Here is a 19,344-nt window from a genome sequence, read left to right as displayed (position 1 = left end):
TTTTTGCATTTTTAATAGAGACCAGATTTCACCACATTGGCCAGACTGGTCTTGAACTCCTGACCTCAAGTGATCTGCCTGCCTTGGCTTCCCAAAGTGCTGCAATTACAGGCGTGAGCCTCGGTGCCCAACCGAAAGACTCTTCCTGATCAAACTTATTTAAGGTCCTCTGGACCCTTTTCTTCACTAGGCCTTAGTATTGGCCCTCATTTTGTCTTTGGCCTCCCCAGCTCCCAGTTTAGTAAAGAACTTACTAAATTTAGTTTTAGTAAAGAATCCTACTGAATCATAATCATCCCCCCCCCACTCTTGATATCTGATCACCCTTGATATCTGATAAAGTTCCTTATCCTCCACCTCTGACATATAATTGCTTAGCCTGCCTTTAGCAAGAATCCTATTAGGTCCTTTTATCAAGAATCCCCCCCATCCTTAATGTCTTCTATTAAGTAGTTTTCTATCCACTGACCCCCTCATTCTTCTTCTTGGCTATAAATCCCCACTTGTCCCTGTTGTGTCCAGAGTTGAGCCCAATCTCTCTTTCCTATTATAATAATTCTATTATATTAGAATTAAAGGAATCACCCTGCAAAGGTGATGATAATAGCAATAACAGTAAGCATACTTACTGAGCACATATTATGCCTCAGGTACTATTGTAACTGCTGTAAGCATATTAACTCATTTAAATTTCAAAACAAGTTAATGAGACAAGTATTATTACAATCAAGAATTTAAAAATGAATGAAGTGAGGTACAGAGGAGTAAGTTTTTCAAGGTCATAAGAGTAAGTAGTAGTCAGGAAAGAGGTGGGACTAGACTCCTGAGGCAGAGCCTGGACACTGGAACAAATTGGGAACTAGCCAAAACAGGTCCGGAGCATAAGGACTTCTCCATAAGACATGCCTCACAGTATGCCATGTCAGTTTACCATTGCCATGGCAACACCCAGACATTACTGCCCCTTTCCGTGGCAATGACCTGACAACCCTTTAGTTACCACCTTCATCCTAGGAATTTCTGCATAAGCTGTCCCTGAATTTGCATATAATTAAAAGTGGGTAAAATATGAGTGCAGAACTGCCTCTGAGCTGCTACTCTGGGCACACTGGCTATGGGCTAGCCCCGTTTAACTCAGCAAGGAACAGTAGCTGTGCTGCTGCTGTACACTGCCACTTCAGTAAAAGATGCTGTATAACACCATCAGCTTGCCCTTGAATTCTTTCCTGTACGAAACCAAGAACCCTCCCTGGCTAAGCCGCAATTTTGGGTCTTGCCTGTCCTGCATCAGTAGAGTTGGAAAATGCTGTGTAAAAACATGACGTATTAAACAGATAAAAGAAGTGTGCTGTTAGATGAAGTGGGAATGTGGGAATGTGGCAGCCTGGTTTCCTTGTACCCCTCTTTCCACAATGACCCCTGGATCATGCTCATGGAGTCCTCTTGGCTACTTGGAGTAATGAGAAGATCAGTAATCCAGATGAGTAGTTCCCAAATTTCAGAATCCCGACTGTGATAAAGTTTTTGTCATTATGAGGCAAAATATGAAAAATTTTTAAATGCTACCAACTCATTATTTGGGAACCTTATTTAAGACTCATCTGTAAATTAAAAAAAAAAAATTACTGTATAAGTTTCCCAGGTGAGGTAAAGATGATCTCTAATGTCCCATTTCTGACTTGAAATGGGTATAATTCCTTGACACTGAGAGAAGATGACCTTTACTCACTGACTTGTCAGGGAGCATCTCAGAGAGCAAGTAGAAAAATCCAATTTAGTGTGAGTTATTTAGCAGCCTCATTGTCAGTCCCACTTTTCCCTCTATGGTGAGTGCAGCTCTTCACTTTAGTGGAACTTTAGAATAGTCCATGGTATTTTCTGAGGAGAGTACAATAAAATTACAGATACTGAAAAAGAGGGAGAAAGCCTGTTTAACACTGATATTTTGTTCTTGAGAAATATTTCAAAAAGCCTGGTGAACTTGAGTTCCCATTATGTACTACTGCTTTTGTACCACTTTTCCAATTATAGTCTTCCAAATGTCCCCCACTTTATCTGTCGTGAATGCTCATCTAGCACAGATCCTAGAAAAACCTATTGGTATCGCTATTTACTTCCATTTTACAGAAGGTAAATGAGTCTCAGGTTAAATCACATTTCCAAGGTTTCAGATTAAACAACTTAATTTGTAATAAGTTTGCGTTGGGAATGGGGTAAGTGAACGCAGCCTCACGGTTTACTTGAGAATTTACTGAACAACTCAGCCTGTGTGGCAAATCCCCTCAGATTCTCTTTGGCATTTAACATTCTGAAGTAACTGCTGTGCTTTGAGGTTGCTGTTTTGAAGGTTGACCTCCTTCATAGAAACAGATTTATCACATTACTAGTACCTACTTTACATGACAGTCAGGAAGAACACATTTTTAAGTTTATAACTTTTTCTTTTGAATTTACTATTGCAAGAATAGACCAAATAACTTCATATGTACTCTTTACCTTAAGGTCACATTCAAATTTTGCCATCTGTGCCATTTGCCATCAATGCCTTTATAGAAAACTGACCCCAAAGAGCAAGATGTGCTATTGTTATAATGGTCATAGTCCTCAAATTGAGCTACAGATTCAACATAATCCCTATCAAAATCTCAGTTGCCTATCTGAGAAAGAAACTCACATTTTCCAATATTAAAATTTACTACAAAGCTGTAGTAATCAAAACAGTATAATAGAGACTATAATAGATAGTCCAAAAATAAATTATTTTATGGTGAATTGATTTTTTGAAATATAGTTTTATTTTTAATTGACAAATAATAATTGTATACATTTATGGAGTACAATGTGATGTTTTGATGGATGTATACATTGTGGAATGATCAAATCTGGTTAACTAATGTATCAATCACTTCAAATACTTATCTTTTTTTGGAGAACATTTAAAATCCACTTTTTTAGCGATGTTGAAATATAGAATGTATTATTATTAGCTGTACTCATTATGCTGTGCAATAGATCACCAAAACAGATTCCTCTTTTCTAATTGAAACTTTGCACCCTTTGGCCAGTGTCTTCTCCTAACCTCTCCACTTCCCAACTCATAGCTTCTGGTAGCCACCATTCTACTCTCTCCTACTATGAGTTTGATTCTTTTAGATTCCACATATAAGTGAGATCACGTAGTATTTATTTGTCTTTCTGTGCTTGGTTTATTGCACCTAGCATAATATCTTCTAGTTTCATCCATGTTGTCACAAATGACAGAATATCCTTCTTTTAAGGCTGAATAATATTCCATTGTGTATATCACATTTTAAAAATTCATTCCTCTAGAGGGTGGAGCCAAGATAGCCAAATAGGAACAGCTCCAGTCTACAGCTCCCAGCATGAGTGACACAGAAGACGGGTGATTTCTGCATTTCCAACTGAGGTACCAGGTTCATCTCACTGGGGAGTGCCGGACAGTGGGTGCAGGACAGTGGGTGGAGCGCACCGTGGGTGAGCTGAAGCAGGGCGAGGCATCGCCTCACCTGGGAAGCGCAAGGGGTCAAGGAATTCCCTTTCCTAGTCAAAGGGGTGACAGACAGCACCTGGAAAATCGGGTCACTCCCACCCTAATACTGCGCTTTTCCATCAGGCTTAACAAACGGCACACCAGGAGATTATATCCCGCACCTGGCTCAGAGGGTCCTATGCCCATGGAGAAACTCTACAAGCTAGAGGAGAGTGGGGGCCAATATTCAACATTCTTAAAGAAAAGAATTTTCAACCCAGAATTTCATATCCAGCCAAACTAAGCTTCATAAGTGAAGGAGAAATAAAATACTTTACAGACAAGCAAATGCTGAGAGATTTTGTCACCACCAGGCCTGCCCTAAAAGAGCTCCTGAAGGAAGCACTAAATATGGAAAGGAAAAACCGGTACCAGCCACTGCAAAAACACGCCAAATTGTAAAGACCATCAAGGCTAGGAAGAAACTGCATCAACTAACGAGCAAAATAACCAGCTAACATCATAATGACAGGATCAAATTCACACATAACAATACTAACCCTAAATGTAAATGGGCCAAATGCTCCATTTAAAAGGCACAGACTGGCAAATTGGATAGAGTCAAGACCCATCAGTGTGCTGTATTCAGGAAACCCATCTCACATGCAGAGACACACATAGGCTCAAAATAAAGGGATGGAGGAAGATCTATTAAGCAAATGGAAAACAAAAAAAGGCAGGGGTTGCAATCCTAGTCTCGGGTAAAACAGACTTTAAACCAACAAAGATCAAAAGAGACAAAGAAGGCCATTACATAGTGGTAAAGGGATCAATTCAATAAGAAGAACTAACTATCCTAAATATATATGCACCCAATACACGAGCAGCCAGATTCATAAAGCAAGTCCTGAGTGACCTACAAAGAGCCTTAGACTCCAACATAAAAACAATGGGAGACTTTAACACCCCACTGTCAACGTTAGACAGATCAACGAGTCAGAAAGTTAACGAAGATATCCAGGAATTGAACTCAGCTCTGCAGCAAGCGGACCTAATAGACATCTACAGAACTGTCCACCCCGAATAAACAGAATATACATTCTTTTCAGCACCACACCACACCTATTCCAAAACTGACCACATAGTTGGAAGTAAAGCACTCCTCAGCAAATGTAAAAGAACAGAAATTAAACTGTCTCTCAGACCACAGTGCAATCAAACTAGAACTCAAGATTAAGAAACTCACTCAAAAGCACACAACTACATGGAAACTGAACAACCTGCTCCTGAATGACTACTGGGTACATAACGACATGAAGGCAGAAATGAAGTTGTTCTTTGAAACCAATGAGAACAAAGACACAACATACCAGAATCTCTGGGACACATTCAAAGCAGTGTGTAGAGGGAAATTTATAGCACTAAATGCCTGCCAGAGAAGCAGGAAAGATCTAAAATTGACACCCTAACATCACAATTAAAAGAACTAGAGAAGCAAGAGCAAACACATTCAAAAGCTAGCAGAAGGCAAGAAATAACTAAGATCAGAGCAGAACTGAAGGAGATAGAGACACAAAAAACCCTTCAAAAAATTAATGAATCCAGGAGCTGGTTTTTTTAAAAGATCAACAAAATTGATAGACAGCTAGCAAGACTAATAAAGAAGAAAAGAGAGAAGAATCAAATAGACACAATAAAAAATGACAAAGAGGATATCACCACCAATCCCACAGAAATACAAACTACCATCAGAGAATACTATAAACACCTCTACGCAAATAAACTAGAAAATCTAGAAGAAATGGATAAATTCCTCAACACATACACTCTCCCAAGACTAAACCAGGAAGAAGTTGAATCTCTGAATAGACCAATAACAGGCTCTGAAATTGAGGCAATAATTAATAGCTTACGAACCAAAAAAAGTCCAGGACCAGATGGATTCACAGCCGAATTCTACCAGAGGTACAAGGAGAGCTGGTACCATTCCTTCTGAAACTATTCCAATCAACAGAAAAAGAGGGAATCCTCCCTAACTCATTTTTATGAGGCCAGCATCATCCAGACACCAAAGTCTGGCAGAGACACAACAAAAAAAGAGAATTTTAGGCCGATATCCTTGATGAACATTGATGCAAAAATCCTCAATAAAATACTGGCAAACCAAATCCAGCAACACATCAAAAAGCTTATCCACCATGATCAAGTGGGCTTCATCCCTGGGATGCAAGGCTGGTTCAACATACGAAAGTCAATAAACTTAATCCAGCATATAAACAGAACCAAAGACAAAAACCACATGATTATCTCATTAGATGCAGAAAAGGCCTTTGACAAAATTCAACAACTCTTCATGCTAAAAACTCTCCATAAATTAGGTATTGATGGGACATATCTCAAAATAATAAGAGCTATCTATGACAAAGCCACAGCCAATATCATACTGAATGGAGAAAAACTGGAAGTATTCCCTTTGAAAACTGGCACAAGACAGGGATGCCCTCTCTCACCACTCCTATTCAATATAGTGTTGGAGGTTCTGGCCAGGGCAATTAGACAGGAGAAGGAAATAAAGGGTATTCAATTAGGAAAAGAGGAAGTCAAATTGTCCCTGTTTGCAGATGACATGATTGTATATCTAGAAAACCCCATTGTCTCAGCCCAAAATCTCCTTAAACTGATAGGCAACTTCAGCAAAGTCTCAGGATACAAAATCAATGTGCAAAAATCACAAGCATTCTTATTCACCAATAACAGACAAACAGAGAGCCAAATCATGAGTGAACTCCCATTCACAATTGCTTCAAAGAGAATAAAATACCTAGGAATCCAACTTACAAGGGATGTGAAGGACCTCTTCAAGGAGAACTACAAACCACTGCTCAATGAAATAAAAGAGGATACAAACAAATGGAAGAACATTCCATGCTCATGGGTAGGAAGAATTAATATTGTGAAAATGGCCATACTGCCCAAGGTAATTTATAGATTCATTGCCATCCCCATCAAGCTACCAATGACTTTCTTCACAGAATTGGAAAAAACTACTTTAAAGTTCATATGGAACCAAAAAAGAGCCTGCATTGCCAAGACAGTCCTAAGCCAAAAGAACAAAGCTGGAGGCATCATGCTACCTGACTTCAAACTATACTACAAGGCTACAGTAACCAAAACAGCATGGTACTGGTACAAAAACAGAGATATAGACCAATGGAACAGAACAGAGCCCTCAGAAATAATGCCAGGTATCTACAACTATCTGATCTTTGACAAACCTGACAAAAACAAGGAATGGGGAAAGGATTCCCTATTTAATAAATGGTGCTGGGAAAACTGGCTAGCCATATGTAGAAAGCTGAAACTAGATCCCTTCCTCACACCTTATACAAACATTAATTCAAGATGGATTAAAGACTTACATCTTTAGGTTAGACCTAAAACTATAAAAACCCTAGAAGAAAACCTAGGCAATACCATTCAGGACATAGGCATGGGCAAGGACTTCATGTCTAAAACACCAAAAGCAATGGCAACAAAAGCCAAAATTGACAAATGAGATGGAATTAAGCTAAAGAGCTTCTGCACAGCAAAAGAAACTACCATCAGAGTGAACAGGAAACCTACAAAATGGGAGAAAATTTTTGCAACCTACTCATCTGACAAAGGGCTAATATCCAGAATCTACAGTGAACTCAAACAAATTTACAAGAAAAAAACAAACAACTGCATCAAAAAGTGGGCAAAAGATATGAAAAGACATTTCTCAAAAGAAGACATTTATGCAGTCAAAAAACACATGAAAATATGATCATCACTGGCCATCAGAGAAATGCAAATCAAAACCACAATGACACCATCTCACACCAGTTAGAATGGCCATCATTAAAAAGTCAGGAAACAACAGGTGCTGGAGAGGATATGGAGAAATAGGAACACTTTTACATTGTTGGTGGGACTGTAAACTAGTTAAACCATTGTGGAAGTCAGTGTGGCCATTCCTCAGGGATCTAGAACAAGAAATACCATTTGACCCAGCCATGCCATTACTGGGTATATACCCAAAGGACTATAAATCATGGTGTTATAAAGACACATGCACACGTATGTTTATTGCAGCACTATTCACAATAGCAAAGACTTGGAACCAACCCAAATGTCCAACAACGATAGACTGGATTAAGAAAATATGGCACATATACACCATGGAATACTATGCAGCTATAAAAAAGGATGAGTTCATGTCCTTTGTAGGGACATGGATGAAGCTGGAAACCATCATTCTCAGCAAACTATCGCAGGGACAAAAAACCAAACACCACATGTTCTCACTCATAGGTGGGAATTGAACAATGAGAACACATGCACACAGGAAGGGGAACATCACACACCAGGGACTGTTGTGGGGTGGGGGGAGAGGGGAGGGATAGCATTAGGAGATACACCTAATGCTAAATGACGAGTTAATGGGTGCAGCACACCAACATGGCACATGTATACATATGTAACAAACCTGCACGTTGTGCACATGTACCCTAAAACTTAAAGTATAATAATAATAATAATAATAATAATAATAATTCATTCCTCTGTTGATGGGCACTTTGGTTATTTCCATATCTTGGCTATTGTGAATAATGCTGCAATGAACATGGAAATGCAAACATCTCATTGACTACTGGTTTCGGTTTGTTTGGATGTATACCCAGAAGTGGGATTGCTGGATAACATGGTAATTCAATTTTTAGTTTTTGAGAAACTTTTATATCATTTTCCAAAATGACTGTACTAATTTGCAATCCCACCAACAATGTACATATTCCTTTTTCTCACGTTCTCACCAACACTTGTTATCTTTCATCTTTTTGATGCTAGCCAATCTAACAGGTGCAAAGTGATATACTATTGTGGTTTTAATTCACATTTCTCTAGTAATTAGAGATGTTGAGCATTTTTTCATGTATCTGTTGACCATTTGTATGTCTTCATTCAAGTAATGTTTATTCAGGTCCGTTGCCCCATTTTAATAGTTTTTTTGGTCACTGAATTGTTTGAGTTCCTTGTATATTTTGGATATATGGCGAATTGATTTTTGGCAAGGGTGCCAAGACAATTCTTTGGAGAATAATCTTTTCGAAAATTCAGGCTAGGACAACTGGATATCCACATGCAAAATAACGTAAGATACCACATGTAAAAAGTAACTGAAAATGGATCAGAGAGTTACATGTAAAATCTAAAAACGAAAGAACTTTTAGAAAAAACCCAAAGTGTAAATCTTAGTAACCTTTGACTAGGCAATGATTTCTTAGATATGACACTAAAAATACAAGAACAAAAGATATAATAGGTAAATTGGACATTATGAAAATTGAAAGATTTTGTGCCTCAAACGACAGCTCACAGAATGAGAGAAAATATTTGCAAATCATGTATGTGATGAGACACTGGTATCTAGAATATATATAAAAAATTACAGTTCAATAATAAAAAGGCAATCTGATTAAAAATGAGCAAAGGATTTGAATGGACATTTCTCCAAAGAAATGCAAAAGGTCAATAAGCACATGAAAAGACCACTAACACCATTAGTTATTAGGGACATGAAAATCAACATCAGTTATCGCTCCCCATTCATTAGGATGGTTAAGATAAAAAAGGTGACGCGTTGGTGAATAGGTAGAGAAATTGGAACCATTATACATCGCTGGTATAAATGTAAATGAAAATTTAAAACGGCAAAGCTGCTTTGAAAAACAGTTTGGTAGCTCCTCAAAAAGTTAAACATGGAGTTACTAGCAATTCCACTCTTAGGTATTTATTCAAGATTATTGAAAACATGTCCACACAAAACTTGTACATGAATGTACATAGCAGCTTTATTTATAAAACCCCAAATTGGAAACAACCCAACTATCCATCAATTTATGAATGATTGAATGTCATATATCCATGCAATGGAATATATTTCAGCTGTATAAAGGAATGAAGTACTGATACATGCCACAACATGGATTAACCTTGAAAACTTAATGCTAAGTAAAAGAAGCCAGACACAAAAAGCACATATTGCATGATTTTATTTATATATAATGTCAAGAATAGCAAGTCCACAGACAGAAATTAGATTAGTGATTCCCAGGGGTTGGGAGGATAGTAGGGGGTAGATAGGCGTGACTGCTAAAGGAATAGTTTCTTTTTGGTGTGATGAAATGTCCTGGAATTAGGTAGTGGTGATGATTGCACAATTTTGTTAACAGACCAGAAACTACTGAAATTTATATTTTAAAAACATGAATTTTGACTCTCTCTCTCTCTCTCCCTGTGTCTCTCTCTCAGGGTACAAAAAGCCGTGAATTTAATGCTTTGTGAATTATTTCTCATTAATAATAATAATAATAAGACCCATTCAGGATCATGCATTGTCATGTTCTTCAGTCTTCTTTAAGGCATAACATTGAAACAGTGCTTTCTTGGTTTTGGAAGTTATAGACCAGTGATTTTGTAGAATGTTTCTGAATTTGAGTTTTTCTGATATCTCATAATGATTATATTCAGGTTGTGCATTTTTGTCAGAGAAATCCAAACGTTATTCTGTGTTTTGCATATTGTATCTTTTCAGCCAGTATATATCATGTTGATTTGCCTATCATTAATGATGTCAACTTTGATCACTTGAGTAAGGGCAGTGTCTGAATGATTTCTCTACTATAAAGTTACTCTTTTCTTTCATAATTAATAAACATTTTATGATGAGATGCTTTGAGATTATGTAAATATCTCATTTTATGTTGCAAACCCATACTATTGAGTTCAATAGGCCATGTTTTAATGGGACAAACTATGTAAATGAATGTGTATAATCTTTGTATGTTCCAAGTTATACATTCTCCTTTTCACTTTCTAATATCAATTTCTAACAAATAGAAATGTTTTCATTTTTCAAGCAAGGGGAAAAAACTTGAAAAATTACTGATTGTATTTCTTTAATATGCCATGCATGTTGCAAAGAAAGTGATTTATGTTTTTTTTTGTTTTTTTTTTTGAGACGGAGTCTCGCTCTGTCGCCCAGGCTGGAGTGCAGTGGCGCAGTCTCGGCTCACTGCAAGCTCCGCCTCCCGGGTTCACGCCATTCTCCTGCCTCAGCCTCTCCGAGTAGCTGGGACTACAGGCGCCCGCCACCACGCCCGGCTAATTTTTTTTGTATTTTTAGTAGAGACGGGGTTTCACCGTGGTCTCGATCTCCTGACCTCGTGATCCGCCCGCCTCGGCCTCCCAAAGTGCTGGGATTACAAGCGTGAGCCACCGCGCCCGGCCGAAAGTGATTTATGTTTTTAGGCCTTAGTAAATATTGGAGAAGAATGGGCATTCAGATCATAATTGTTTCTTTAGATTTTTATAGGACATTATAGTTTACAAAGCATGTTTGCATGCATTGTCTTATCTGACTCCCACAATATACATGTCTAATTAGGGGTGATTATTCTCTTTATTTTATAAGTAAGGAAAGAAATACTTTAGATACACATTAAATTACTTTCTCAGGGCTACATATCTTGTAATTGTTCAGGTTGGGTTAAGCCCACGAGTCTCCTGGGTTCACTGAGTTCTCCTGAGCTGCTTGGTGGAGTTTTATAATGAAAACAATGATGAGAAGGATTCATAAAGACCATAAAGATGCAAATGCTGATGATCACACAGAGAGACAAATCTCATTGAAATCACTTCTTCTCCAATACCTAAACTTGAAAAGGTAAAATTTTAAAAACAAATTTACTTCACATTCATATGACGGCAAGTTAGCAACTTCCCATGTGAGAATGATTTACTCTTCCTAAGAATAAAGAAGGAAAGAAAGTTAATAAAGTTAATATATATGTCATTGTAAGAAATACTTATAAATTCCATCGACATTAAACAGTTTATAATGAAAAACCAGTCTTTTATCATCAGCATCACACTTCAGTGGGAACTCATTTGAACCATTTCTGTTTTTAGATTATTGCCATCATAATTCTTAATAATATACGTCTATTGCCTTATGAGCTAAAATTAATTATTTGTTGACTCCCATCTATGGAGGAAAAAAGTATTAATTTCTATTTCCTTTTCATTCATCCCAATTTTTGATAGGCATATCATGACTTTTTAAAATTCTGCTTGTTAACTTTGTAACCTAAAGTAATGTACTTTAGTCACTATTTCTATGTTATCATCTTTAGACAGTATCTCATATCCCAATAAGTACTTCATCTGTCTCCATATACTTCCCTCAATCAGCATTTTTGTCTAGCGATTTTTCACCTCTATTTTTACTTTTATATTTCATACATTAAAAATATGCATGTTCTGTTCTGTATTCCATAATTGTATCTTCTATATTTTGCTTATAGGTGGGTTTTAAAATTTGAACAGCAATAACTATTTTTAAATTCATTTATAAATATTAAAAGGATTCTGGGAATGTATCCATTGTAGACCAAATCTAGACTTCAATTTCAGAAAGACTGGGGATACTTTTAAGGTCGTGAGTTTTGATAAATGCTGGAAGAAAAAGGTCAGCATTATCAACAGTCTATTGTCCGCTTTGGATGTCATATAAATTGCAGAACTAAGCCTGCCCTGGTCTCCTGTGAAGCTAGATGTTTCCTTAGCTTTCTTATGTAAGTCTGCAGAATAAACATTATTTAGACCCTGCACCTGTAGACCCGTCTGCCACTTACAGCCCTACAACTGGGCTATGAAAGTGTTTTGTAAACTATAAAGTGCTTTATAGATATATGTACTGGGTCATATCATAGTAGAAGGAATTTGATTTCCAGGGATCATAAGATATAGTGGATAAAACTCTGGAAATAGTATTTGGCCCCTGGATAGATTGGGAGTAAGCAGACCTGGGTTCTTGTCTTGGTCTTCCACATAAGCAATGAAGCATTTTCAGCTTTTGGAGCTCAGTGTTTCCATCCATAAAATGAGGCTGTTGACTGGCTCTCTTCCATTCCTGACAGTGAGGAATTATTAAAGTAAAGATGTATATTTTGTGCATATTCTATATCATGGTTCCATTGATATCTTTACCTGATCTTCATGTACAGTTGGCAGGGATTGACATAAGTCTTTCTATGTGTACCACACACAGGGGTAAAGATGAGCTCCCAGTGTCACAGTATACCTGTGTCATGATCAATGTATCTATTACAGAGTATACCTGTGTCATATCAATATATCTATTACAATTTACCTGCAAGCTTTCATGTACACAGGCTGTAGACTATAGTGATTAAACATATGGAGTATAAAGTCAAATCATCAAGGCAAAAATGCTAACTATGTGGTTTTCTATAAATTCCTTCTTGCCAAATCTCAGTGGATAACAGGAAATTTCTCAGTATAATTGAGAGAAATAAATGAAATAAACATAAAACATATTTCACAAGTTCTAGTGTAAAACAAGTGTTAGTTGTCATTATCTTAGATTATTTGAAAGTTAGACAAAAAAAATTGCTAGGGCTTTTGAGTAGTATAAGGTCATTGTGAGGAAATACTCAATATAAAATATCTTTATTTTTACTCATACAAATTGATTACTGCAAACTATTTCCTGCAATTATTTATTCATTGGGAAACAATTAATGCTTTTCTTTGTGGGTAAGCAATGACTTGGGGAGATCTCAGCTTTGTTGATTCTTTCTCAAAACTGATTTTTGCTTGTACAGGTCATATGTTAGACATAATATAAAGATATTTTAGTTATAACTTATTTTCCCTAGATTTTAAGTCAATGATACCATACTGATGTTGAAAATCAGGGTGGCATAATGAAAAGAGGATTGGACTTGGACTTGGAATTAGAATATATGGCGTTTAATCCTAGGTCCCCACCTATGCTTTCTAGCTTAATTTCCCTTGTTTGTTTAAAAAAAAAAAAAAAAAATTGCACCAGTCCATCCTATCACAGAGAATAAAATTAAGACATTCTCATTAAAATGTTTTAAAATGATAAAATTCTGTTTGAAAACAAGATTTAAAAATTTAAATGAATGCAATAGCTTTAAAACAACTTTTACAAAACTTGATAAATCATATACAGACTCAAACTAATGTTTGGTCTCACTAAGAATATCTAAAAAAGAAGAAAACAGTGAAAAAGATAAGGATCAAAATTTGCTCTTTAAAATTATTTGCAGACAAGAAGTTTTTAAAATTCGTAGTCAATGTAAGAACTATTTTCCATTTTCCATCAGACAATTTTGTGATGTGATTTAGCACTTACCATTTTTTCCCCTAAGTATGGTCCTAGATTTTATGGATGACAGAGAGAGAGTGCTCATTAATAACCAGATGCCTACTAGAGGCAAACCAAAATACCAGAATGAGGACAAGCAGGATGTGACCAACAACTTGGAGAAGACTGTTTCTTTGCTGTGGATACTGTGTTGAGTGAATGTTCTGGCTAAATTCTCATCCAAATAGACCTATTTGCATGGATCTGCACAGAGGCTGCTGGGAGAGGGTGAGTTGTTGTGAGCCAATTAGTAAGAGAAGTAGAGGTTGGGTTCCAATCTCATTTGCCAGGAAGGACTGTGGTGAATAACCACAGTTCTGCCATGCTGGGCTCAAATAAAATTTCACCTTCTCTAAGAGATATTTCCTGTTAATCTCATGCAGTAGTGATGTTGCTTTCAGCCGGGACCCTCTTGTATTGAGCTGGGTCAGACATTTATCTCTGAATTTTCTAATTCTGAATGTATACCAATTTAAAAACATTAGATTGTTTAGGGCTTTCTTCAGTTCTATTGAATGATAATTTGTAGGGTGGAGTCCTGGCATCTTTATTTTAGTTCATTCCTCATTATTCTTATGCAGCAAGCCTGGTATTTGCAAACACATCAGATTTTATTCTAATGATGTTTCTATATTATAAACATGATCCTTGGTGTATTCAGCTGCATTAATAGAAGGGAAGGTTTAGTGGAGAGGTGGTAGTTTTAATTTCTCTGTATCTATCAGACAAAAAAAACTTTGGTGATTAGTCTATTTTTGGACAACATACCGACATATTTTAAGATGGACAATGCCTAATTGTAACAGATCCAAGGAGTATGGTCCAGGATAGAAATGTTATAAGGGAAATAACACTTGAGAAAAAAGGGTTGAATTAACCAGAGATTTTTATCCTGGAGAAAATAAATTTCAATGGAGACAGAATATTCATTTTTAAATAATGAAAAGTCTGTTAATTGGCAAAAAGGGTGAACTTCTTTGTTATGTAGTCTCACTGGCACTGATGGTTGATAGCCTCATGAATATAGTCTTCAATTCTAGACAAGCAGAACATCTCAACAGTCAGATCTCTACAACAATGGACATGCTTCCTGTTGAAGCAGTGGCTTTCCCATCAGTACTCTAGAAGAGTTGGCCTATGAGAAATTGTGGTATGTTTCTGGAAAGGAATAGGAAGAAAAACTTCCCTTCTAGAAATGACTTCTTGGAGCAAGAGAGGTTCTCTTTTAAGGATCTTTTAAAAAAAGAGACCAGTGTAAAGCAACAGTATGGTACATAGACTTGTCTGTAGTGGATAAAGACTCCAGGAGAAGGTATGGTGTTAACTGGCATTTGTGTGTGTGTATGTCTATGTATCGTGTGTGTGTGTGTGTGTGTGTGTGTGTGGTGTGCATGTGTTTCTTGGAAGCTGATTGGGATTCTTTGTATAAATTTTTTCCTAAACAACAAGACTTGTGTGTTTCTCAATTTTCTTTTATAATTGTGTTATTTTATACCCTGATCTAAGAAACAAACACAAACAGAAGCAAATATAAACTTTCTGGGAGATTATTTTTTTATTGACGTGTTAAAAAAAAAGCTGGTCTGTCAATGAGGCATGCGTTTGTAGGGGTAGCATAGAAACTTTCTCCATTCAGTCAATATTACTCTGAATCTGGCTCTGTCCCCCTCCCAGAACATCAGTAAAACTGAAAGAAACTCAGTCAGAGCCTTGGATGATGAAGATGATGATGAGAATATCATTCCTTTCTCTCTATGTCCATGGAGAATTTAGCAATTTCCATCATGAAGAAACTGAACTCTTCCATTACTTTTCCTAAGGGAAGACACAGTTCACAAGACTCATTAGCACAAGAGGAAATTTTATGTAATGTTAGAGCTGAAAGGAACTATAGAGATTATGAGGCAGCACCTCATTTTACAGATAAGGAAACTGAGTCTCAGAAAATGAATGACCTTGCCAAAGCACATTCTGACAGAGGAAGAAGCAGAATTTCCCCAGTCCAGTGATAATTCCACCCCTTTGCTGCCTCCTCTGATTCCAGAGCCCCGCTGACCACCCAGTGTCTTAAAACAACAAAGAAAGAGTACTCTGACAAAATTGAGAGGGCCTGTCTCTCAGCTTTTCCTGGTCAGCAAGTCCTTTGACGAAGCTGGATCCTGCATTAGTGAGGAGGACTTTCATCATGTTTCCCTCCAGTGTCCCTTGAAAACAGCTAGTTTCCTGGCCAAGGGCTAGTTTCCCAGTCTGCCTATGTTACAGAATTTTCCCTTTTGTGAAATAAAACCTCCCAAATAGGAATAAATACATAGACATGTCCTTTTGGGCTCAGGGCTTGTTGTTCTCACTTGTTAAGATAATCACAAAGATGAAAACGCAAGATCTAAGTGTCCAAAATCCAGTGGCCTGAAAGAGTTAACAATGATCACAGTGGACTCGGTATGAGACAGTTAAGTGCAATTTGCATGTCTTGTACCAAAGAAGTGACATCTGCCTAGCTACATTTCTGCAAAAACATTTTGTGGGCCAAACAAAATACCTAAACAAAACATGTCCGTGGTATTCTGGTCCAAATACTGACAGCTTGCATCCCTTATTTTAGATAAAGGAAAAGCAATCATTTTTGTAGCCTTATTCCCCCTTAAAGCTACAGATACTTGGAGCCTCTAAGAATTTGAAGATGAAGAACCTCTAGGGACACTTTGTCTAAGAATCAAGCTGCAGTGAGAATGTTAAGTATCTTAGAATCTAAGTCAGGTAGTGTAGTAGTTTTCAATTATTTTTTGGGGGGTGGGGATTCAGGGCCCTTTCTTCAAACATGATATTGTATGGCACTCCACTACTTAAAATAGTCAAAGCTGAACTTTATGTTGTAAACTACTCCAAATGATCCCTTTAACCCTAGTGGCGACTCCTGACTTGCCTCTATAGAACCTCTGTGCTCTGGGGACAGCAGTTTGAGAATTCACAGTCTTACTGGATTCTCACAATTGACAGACAGGAACTGAAGGTTCTGTGATGGGATGGGACTAGTCCAAGCTGGCAGAGCAGGTGACTCTACCCTGTCTGATTGTGCAACAGTCAGTTTTCTATCCCCACCTGCTGTTCTGGGTGGGAATAATTATAAATTACAGCTTATAGAGATTTAAGCTGGATCCTGGAAAGTAGAAGCGTTTGTAGTAGAGAGCACTGGCTCCAGATCTCATTTTCTTCTTATGAGGTACTCACAAGCTCTCGGTACACAAGTGACATTCATTCCCATAGGTGATGTAGTCAGAGCCACAAACTGGCAGGTATGTGATGGGGCAGGGGATGGCCACCACTGGATACTTCTTGTAAATGCTGCAGTCCACCTGTGTCATACATAAGCAAATGTCCCGTTTTTCTCCCAGACCCCAAGCTAGGCCACTATTAGATATACTACAAGGGCTGGAAGTCCCAGCTCAGATATTCACATGTTGCTTGGCCACTTCTTTAAGCACTAGTGTTATCACTATGACAAATACTAGCACTACTGGTGTTCTGTTTTTTTTTCTACTACACTCAGTTAACAATTGCTGGGCATTTCTGGGCTAGGCGTTAAACTTAAATCTTACATGAATTTTCTTGTTTAATCTTCAGAACAACTAGAGTAAATTCTACTATTACCTCTCTTTACAAATGTGGAAATTAAAGCTTAGAAATAGAGATAACCTGTTGAAGATAAATGCTGGTAAGTGGTAGAGTTAGGATTTGAATCCAGAGCCTGTGCAATTTATCAGGGTACTTTTGCTCTGCCTTTTACACGTTATGCCTTTTATGAAAACATCACCAACCTCTCAGCTGGAAGGCAGTTCTCCCTTCTTTAACTCTGGAATATTTAAAAAACATTTTTAAAATATGGTTGTTTGTATGTATGTCATATTTCTTCAGTTGCCTTCTGGAGAACAGATACCATTTCTCCATGTGTGTTTGCCTCCCTCTCGAATCCCCCTAAACATACTGAATTTATCCTACATATATGTCGACTAAATGACAGTCAATAGTTATCGACATTAAAATGTTATTTAACATACTTACTTTTTTTGGAGACAGACTAGCAGCTTCTGAAAACGAGATACAGATGAAAATGTTAAAAATAAAGCAAACTTTAAATCTCATTAATTAATATAAGTTTCATCCTATATAATTACTCTACATTTCCTTTAGCAATGAGATTCAGCACACTCTCCATCCTTATGCAAAATCCTAGTTGTTTGCTGAGGAAGTTGAATGGCCAATGGGTTAGATTAACCCTTGGTTTAGGCAAGAGAATTATCAAAATTTCCTCAATATATTGATCACGGGATGTTTTCTGAACCTCATAGTGTTTTTGATAATGGCCAAAGTCAGGTAGCAATAAGAAGAATTAAAATCATCACTCCTAAGAGCCTGAAGGATCATCTCTGATATCCTTTCCTTCCCAATTGACATAAAGAAATGCAGTGGAATGTCTTTATGGGGTTGGAAACACTTTAATTTTTCACAGTATAAAAGTCTAATTTGTTGACCCTTGGCTTTTTGAGACTTGTGTTTTATTTTAATCCCTCCAAACTGATTTGGGAAGACATCCAAGTTTTTCTGTATCTTTGCACTAAGAAATCATATATCTAATAACACTGACAACTTCCAGTGTCCATATGAACATAGAAATGGGAGACTTACAGAGAAATTAGATCATTTTTTGTTCTATGGATGCAAATAAGAATCCTTGAAAGTGAAGACATCGGACTCAAGTCTCACAAACTCCAGATGGAACATAAGATCCTATTACAAACCAGTACACTTTAAATTCTTACAACCCGATGTTTCTGAGATGCTCACATCCCAGGAGGGATTATTTGTGAAAACAATCTTAATGGCTATATAGGGCACTGTCTGACCTTAACTTACCTGAGCTGCTACAGAAATAGACCACTGTACAGAGCAGAAGGAGACCCCCAGTGATCTTCATGCTGGAAATGGCTGTGGGAAAGAAGCTGCTCTGAGATTGTCACTACAGCTGCATCGACCATATCCCGGGAAAGGGGTCATGTTTATATATATGCAAGGCTTGGTTTCTCCACCTTTCCTGTGAGGTCATCCAGAGGATCTCAAAGCACGGTGCCACACCCTGGGCTGTGTTACAGTCCTTGTTACTGAATTGCCACTTCTTATCTGACCAATGATTTGATTATTTGAGGTAAGAAGTATTTTCTATCTTCCCCAAAGGTGGGACTGTTAAGAATTCTAAACTTCATGAACTAGAAGAGACTAAGTATGAGCTTCTTGACTTAGTTATGAAATAAGTGAATATCTCAAACCTCCTTTATTTTACAAAACTGGAATCTGTTAAACCCAGATTAGACTAATTACACCTACGTTTATATCTTGGCACCTGGGGAAATATTGTTTATTTTTGAGGCAATGAACCAATGAAGCAAACTGGGACCTAATGGAAGGAACACTGACATTAGCATTTATGAGGTATGGAGAAAACCACTAACATAATACTTCTGAAATTTTCTACCTGTATAATCTTGGATAAGTCGTTATATGCTGTGAGCCTTTATCA

At 37.3% G+C, this 19,344-nt stretch overlaps 1 protein-coding gene and 1 long non-coding RNA gene across 2 annotated transcripts in view; one reads left to right on the top strand and one right to left on the bottom strand.

Moving 5' to 3' along the window:
- Positions 1 to 19,344, top strand: part of LOC131383666 (uncharacterized) — a 132,778-nt gene that overhangs the window by 50,644 nt on the left and 62,790 nt on the right. The window lies entirely within an intron of this gene.
- On the bottom strand, positions 15,309 to 18,890 carry SPINK7 (serine peptidase inhibitor Kazal type 7). Its single transcript, XM_032158291.1, has 4 exons — positions 18,684 to 18,890; positions 17,832 to 17,857; positions 17,001 to 17,125; positions 15,309 to 15,587 (listed from the first exon to the last, which is right to left on the bottom strand). The coding sequence occupies exons 1-4, from the start codon at positions 18,742 to 18,744 to the stop codon at positions 15,542 to 15,544; spliced, it is 258 nt and encodes an 85-aa protein (XP_032014182.1). The 5' UTR covers positions 18,745 to 18,890; the 3' UTR covers positions 15,309 to 15,541.

Source organism: Hylobates moloch, unplaced genomic scaffold (assembly GCF_009828535.3).
Source record: "Hylobates moloch isolate HMO894 unplaced genomic scaffold, HMol_V3 SCAFFOLD_6, whole genome shotgun sequence".
In the NCBI taxonomy this organism is placed as follows: Eukaryota; Metazoa; Chordata; class Mammalia; order Primates; family Hylobatidae; genus Hylobates; species Hylobates moloch.
Note: the sequence above shows the minus strand (reverse complement) of the source record. Positions and strands in the feature narration are given on the sequence as shown.

Bases quoted from the DNA above. Each gene is read 5' to 3' on its own strand.
- SPINK7 (XM_032158291.1), bottom strand. From the start codon at position 18,744: ATGAAGATCACTGGGGGTCTCCTTCTGCTCTGTACAGTGGTCTATTTC. The intron at 17,858-18,683 runs GTAAGTTAAGGT...TCTCGTTTTCAG, and splicing joins CTATTTCTGTAGCAGCTCAG to AAGCTGCTAGTCTGTCTCCA. The intron at 15,588-17,000 runs GTGAGTACCTCA...GTCTTCCCTTAG, and splicing joins CACTTGTGTACCGAGAGCTT to GAAAAGTAATGGAAGAGTTC.